The sequence below is a fragment of the Bos indicus x Bos taurus genome, chromosome 10 (assembly GCF_003369695.1).
Source record: "Bos indicus x Bos taurus breed Angus x Brahman F1 hybrid chromosome 10, Bos_hybrid_MaternalHap_v2.0, whole genome shotgun sequence".
Classification (NCBI taxonomy): Eukaryota; Metazoa; Chordata; class Mammalia; order Artiodactyla; family Bovidae; genus Bos; species Bos indicus x Bos taurus.
Genome location: NC_040085.1, coordinates 78,486,658 through 78,492,657, shown reverse-complemented (window position 1 = coordinate 78,492,657; position 6,000 = coordinate 78,486,658). Strand labels below are relative to the sequence as shown.

The window sequence follows — 6,000 nt, the reverse complement described above, 5'->3', positions numbered from 1 at the left end:
GCTGGCTGTGGTAGAAGGGGTGTAGTCACCATGGCTGAGGGCTGGCTGTGGTAGAAGGGGTGTGGTCACCATGGCTGAGGGCTGGCTGTGGTATGAGAAGGGGTGTGGTCACCATGGCTGAGGGCTGGCTGTGGTAGAAGAAGGGGTGTGGTCACTATGGCTGAGGGCTGGCTGTGGTAGGAGAAGGGGTGGGGTCACTATGGCTGAAGGCTGGCTGTGGTAGGAGAAGGGGTGTGGTCACCATGGCTGAGGGCTGGCTGTGGTAGAAGGGGTGTGGTCACCATGGCTGAGGGCTGGCTGTGTTGGAGAAGGGGTGTGGTCACCATGGCTGAGGGCTGGCTGTGGTAGGAGAAGGGGTGTAGTCACCATGGCTGAGGGCTGGCTGTGTTGGAGAAGGGGTGTGGTCACCATGGCTGAGGGCTGGCTGTGGTAGAAGGGGTGTGGCCACCATGGCTGAGGGCTGGCTGTGGTAGAAGGGGTGTGGTCACCATGGCTGAGGGCTGGCTGTGGTAGAAGGGGTGTGGTCACCATGGCTGAGGGCTGGCTGTGGTAGAAGGGGTGTGGCCACCATGGCTGAGGGCTGGCTGTGGTAGAAGGGGTGTGGTCACCATGGCTGAGGGCGGGCTGTGTTGGAGAAGGGGTGTGGTCACCATGGTTGAGGGCTGGCTGTGGTTGGAGAAGGGGTGTGGTCACCATGGCTGAGGGCTGGCTGGGTTGGAGAAGGGGTGTGGTCACCATGGCTGAGGGCTGGCCGTGGTAGAAGGGGTGTGGTCACCATGGCTGAGGGCTGGCTGTGTTGGAGAAGGGGTGTGGCCACCATGGCTGAGGGCTGGCTGTGGTAGAAGGGGTGTGGTCACCATGGCTGAGGGCTGGCTGTGTTGGAGAAGGGGTGTGGTCACCATGGCTGAGGGCTGGCTGTGGTAGAAGGGGTGTGGCCACCATGGCTGAGGGCTGGCTGTGGTAGAAGGGGTGTGGTCACCATGGCTGAGGGCTGGCTGTGGTAGGAGAAGGGGTGTGGTCACCATGGCTGAGGGCTGGCTGTGGTAGAAGGGGTGTGGCCACCATGGCTGAGGGCTGGCTGTGGTAGGACAAGGGTTGTGGTCACCATGGCTGAGGTTGGCTGTGGTAAGAGAAGGGGTGTGCCTGGCAAAGCTTCATCCAGAGGTGCCATGTGCCCACAGCCAGTGACTCTATTTCTGTTCACTGTCCAACTGAACTGTTCAGGGGCTGAACTTGGCGGCCCAGCTCCTGCAGAGGTACATTGAAATGAAAGGTAGGGAAACTGCAGAACACTTGTTGTGAGTTGCTTGAGGAATCACTCGGATCCTCTCCTTCACAGGACGTGGCCTCATCTTGTCCCACTGGCTGCTGGGGGCCTCTCCTCTCTCCTCTTGGCGGCTGGTTCTCCTCCAGACTCTCGGTTCTCCCTCAGCTCACCAAGGGAAATAACGGTGTTCTCCAAGCTTTGTACAGATACAACTGAGTCGTAAACTTTATAAACCACTGGCTTTTGGCTATTGGCTCAAATTCCGACCTACTGTCAAGAGACAATGGGTTGTAGTTTAAAAAAAAAGAAAGAAAGGAAAAAATCAGGACAGAAAAGTGCTTCACGAGCAATTTTACTCTTCTTTAATTCTACTGTCTTTGGGCACACATTGCATTTTGCTATTGAAGAAATTATGACAGCAGGGCTGAGAGCACTGATTCATGACAGATTCTTTGTGCCACACAAAGAGCAAAATCCTATGACAACTGGACCATCTGCTACCACAACAGGGCTCTTATTCACCACACAGGACAAGTGCTCGTGAGGGGAGTAAAGGGAGAGAGAGGGAAGGAGGGAGGCACCTGGAGGCAAGTGAACCTCCCAATATGCCTACAAATTAGGAATTTGTTGGAGAATCCAGAATTTACCTAAGGGTGATAGGAAATGTTGAGTTATAGTCCCATTATTTCCAGAAATTACTGAATTTGAACCTGAGGTTAAGACTTTAAAGATAAAGCCACCTCAAATAAGTTCAGACTGGCCTTGGGAAGAAATGGCAGCCACAGATAGTAATGAGCTTCAGTGCTTGAGAAGAAGTGTCAAAATCAACCTATACCTCTGACTTGACTCAGGTGAAAAAAAGTCTTATTTAAAAATAGTAAGTCTGCAGCAAAAAGTCTGAAAGTTTGAGTCCCTTCCCATCATTCCATTTTGCTGCTGGTGCCTGCTCTCCTTATGGTATCTCCCAAAAAGGTTCAGAATTCAATACAGATTTATTAGGTTGATTTTCAATATGTAGCTTAAGATGAAGAGTCCTGTTTGGTTTAAACCATTTCACTTAACCTCCTGGTAATGGTAGTCCTGAGAGTCTGCAGCGTTGGTAAAGTCCACCTGTGACCACAGGTCAACCTGCTGGTGGGAGCACAGCAACTTTTTGGCCCATGGCTTTGCCTTGTCCTTGTCCCTCAGATCTGGTAGTTTCTGCATTGAGGGACTCAGTTCACCACAATGACGTGTTCAAAACCGTTTTCTGTAGAAGCCTCCTTCCAACGCCCAATAGTGCAGGTGGTCAGGAAGACTTGGAAGGAAGCTGCAAAAAGTCCAGCTGGGAATCTTGACTTTGTTAGATGTGGACACCGGAAAATCACCTTTGTCCGCCCCAGATTTTATTATAGTCAAAGGAGAAAAATCCATGAGATTCTAACTGTAAATATGCTAGATATAAAACTGATGGAATGCTAACTGGTCCATAAAGGGCTGAACAAGATAATCTGTGGCAAAGTAGAAAATAAGCCCAAAGGTGATAGAGACTGGAAGAGCTGGTAATGCTTTCTTGAAAATGGCGAGGAGCAATAATGTAAGGCACAAACCCTGTGGAGAAGGGGGGGAAAAACACAAATGCAGACATAATTACGCAAGTATTCTGTGCAAATCAACTCAATCACAAATCTTGGTCTTAATTTAGTTAACTGGAGAAAGGGAGCGGAAAAAAAAAAAAATAATAATTTAGTTAACTGAATACACGGTCCTTTGAGGTTAAATTTTAGAACAAAAGTTTTTTCACTGAATCTGGAAACACTTATTTTTCTTCACAATAGAGATTATTATCCATATATTATTGATATTTCATCCCCTAATTCTAGGTAGGGAATAGAATCTGAAAATAAGCAAAATGAATTTTTAAATAAATTAACAATACTGAAATTTCTATCTAAAATATTGACTTGGCTACTGTAGGTTTAGTTTGGCTAGCTAAAAATCCCAGAGGTGAAGAATATTCTTTATGCTGTCTGGGGGCAAAGAAGTGCTCGTGGAATAAACCAACAAACGTTTGTTTATAAACTGTACAGTCTTTTCTTGTAAACACAGAGCAGCTATATAATACAGCCCATTTTTTTACCCTAGTTAACTGAGACACTAAAACACATCCAGAAAACTAACCTCAAAAGAGAAATAAATGAAAATTCTAACTGGTCATATGCCCAAGATAAATCACAAATATAATCACAAAATAAATACACAAGTAAAGGCTCTCATCTAACCTTTCATCCAACTTCACTCATATACATATATATATACACACACACACACGAGACATCAGCAAAAACACCTCCAGCAAAAACAGCAGTAAGAAATATCTTATGAGTTACTTAAAATCACAGTTCTGAAAGCTTCAGGCTCACACTGTGACTCTATAAGCAGAATCTACGTGTGATCAGGCACTATGTTAGCTTTTCTTGCCTCATACTGCCTGCCCAGAGGACACTGGATGTTGCAGGTCGTGGCGTTAAATGCAAAACTGCCACCAAACCCACACCAAGTGAGGAACTGCTTACCCCTTTAAGACTGATCTAATTCTCTACACAATTATTTATGCTGCCAGGCTTGAAGCAGTGGTTCCTAGTCAGAGGTGCTTACCAGAATTTCCTGGGGGAACTTAAAAAAAATACACAATTAAAACAAATAATATCTCAGAGAAGCACTGTTTTAAAAGCTCCCAGGTGATTTCAATGTGTGGCCACGTGGAGAAACTATTTGGGTGAGATCCAATTATTTGTTTTTAAAAAGCTCCCCAGGTGATTGGAACACTCAGCCAAGCTAGGGTTAAAAGAACTGCCTTTTAATCAGAGTTTTGAGATAAGGAGTTCTAACAGGTTTTAATCAATGTATACTTACAATTAATATGGCTACAAAACAGGCTATGGTTGTGTTCCAGTCTCCACTGGCTGTTGCAGAAGCTTTACCAACCAGAACACTGTAGAAAATGAAATCTCCTAATCCAAGCTTTACTCCCCCTAAAACGGAAAGATTATGAATATAAAAGTTTGTCACTCTTTGCTATGACTTCACAAATTAAAAATGTGCCCCCTCCCCATCCCACACTGAATGAGAAGTCAGTAAATGATATTATACAGTTAGGCTTTAATTAGGTTTTCCTTTTTTTGGGGGGGTGGTTTCTGTAACAGGATGTTCAGATGCTATACTATAGGGCTGACTCTGAGGTCTTAACAGTAGATGCTGCTGTTATATATAAAAAATAATGACAGTAAATAGTAATTGTCATCTATTGTTGCCTAGTTTGTACCTGGCACTTGTTCTAATAAACCCTCACAAGAAGCCCTAAGAGATAGGTATCATCTCCTTTTATTTGAAAAACAGTTTCACTGAGGTATAATTTATTTCATAAAATGCACAAATTCAATGACTGTAAAAAACTTGGAGTTGTACAACCATCAGCATAATCTACCACATTTCCATCACCCCACTTAGATACTTGTGTTTCAAGCCTTAAGCAACTGATCTGCTTTCTAACTCTATAAATCTTACTTTTCTAGACACACAGAAATGGACTCATAATATGAAGTTTTTTTGTGACTGGGTTCTTTCATTTAATATAATTTTTAAAAGTTGAAGTATAATGACATTCAAAAAACCAAGATCATGGCATCCGGTCCCATCACCTCACAGCAAATAGATGGGGAAACAATGGAAAGAGTGATCGACTTTATTTTCTTGGGCTCCAAAATCACTACAGAGGGTGAATGTAGCTGTGAAATTTAAAAATGCTTGCTTCTTGGAAGAAAAGCTATGACCAACCTAGACAGCATATTAAAAAGCAGAGACATTACTTTGCTGACAAAGGTCTGTCTAGTCAAAGTTATGGTTTTTCCAGGAGTCATGTATGGAAATGGATGTGAGAGTTGGACCATAAAGAAAGTTGAGCACTGAAGAACGGATGTTTTTGAACTGTGGTGTTAGAGAAGACTCTTGAGAGTCCGTTGGACTGCGAGGAGATCCAACCAGTCAATCCTAAGGAAATCAACCCTGAATATTCATTGGAAGGACTGATGCTGAAGCTGAAGCTCCAATACTTTGGCCACCTAATGCGAAGAACTGACTCATTGGAAAAGACCTTGATGCTGGGAAAGATTGAAGGCAGGAGGAGAAGGGGGTGACAGAGGATGAGATGGCTGGATGATATCACCGACTCAAAGGAAACAAGTTTGAGCAATCTGTGGGAGCTGGTGATGGACAGAGAAGCCTGACATGCTGCAGTCCATGGGGTTGCAGAGAGTCAGATACGACTGACTGAGCAACTGAACTGAGCTGATGTACAATGTTGTGGTGGTTTCAGATGTACAAGGTGGTTCAGTTTTTTATATATATATATATTTAGATTGTGTTCCATTACAGGTTATTACAAGATGCTGAATATAGTTTCCTGTGCTATATAGTAGGTTCTTGTTGTTTACTATTTTATATATAATACTATGTCTCTATTAACCCCAAACTCCTAAATAACCCCCACCCCACAAGTTTCTCTTTGGTAACCAAGTTTGTTTTCTGTCTGTGAGTCTATTTCTAGTCTGTTAGTAAGCCCATTTGTATACTTTTTTAAGATATCACATATAAATGATATCACATGATACTTATCATTCTCTGACTTACTTCCCTTAGTATGATAATCTCTAGGTCCATCCAAGTTGCTGCAAATGGCATTATTTCATTCTTTT

At 43.8% G+C, this 6,000-nt stretch overlaps 1 protein-coding gene across 6 annotated transcripts in view; it reads right to left on the bottom strand.

The window, feature by feature from the left end:
• Positions 1-1,603: 1,603 nt before the first annotated feature.
• The window catches only part of PSEN1 (presenilin 1), a 67,140-nt gene continuing 62,743 nt past the window's right edge, over positions 1,604-6,000 (bottom strand). For 5 of the 6 annotated variants that reach the window (XM_027552345.1, XM_027552344.1, XM_027552347.1 and 2 more), the window contains 2 exons: positions 4,163-4,281; positions 1,604-2,857 (listed from right to left, as the gene is read on the bottom strand). In XM_027552345.1, coding sequence (XP_027408146.1) covers positions 2,702-2,857; positions 4,163-4,281 — 275 coding nt within the window. In that variant the 3' untranslated portion in view covers positions 1,604-2,701. The remainder of the gene's footprint in view (positions 2,858-4,162; positions 4,282-6,000) is intronic. The other variant, XM_027552348.1, reaches the window with a different exon arrangement.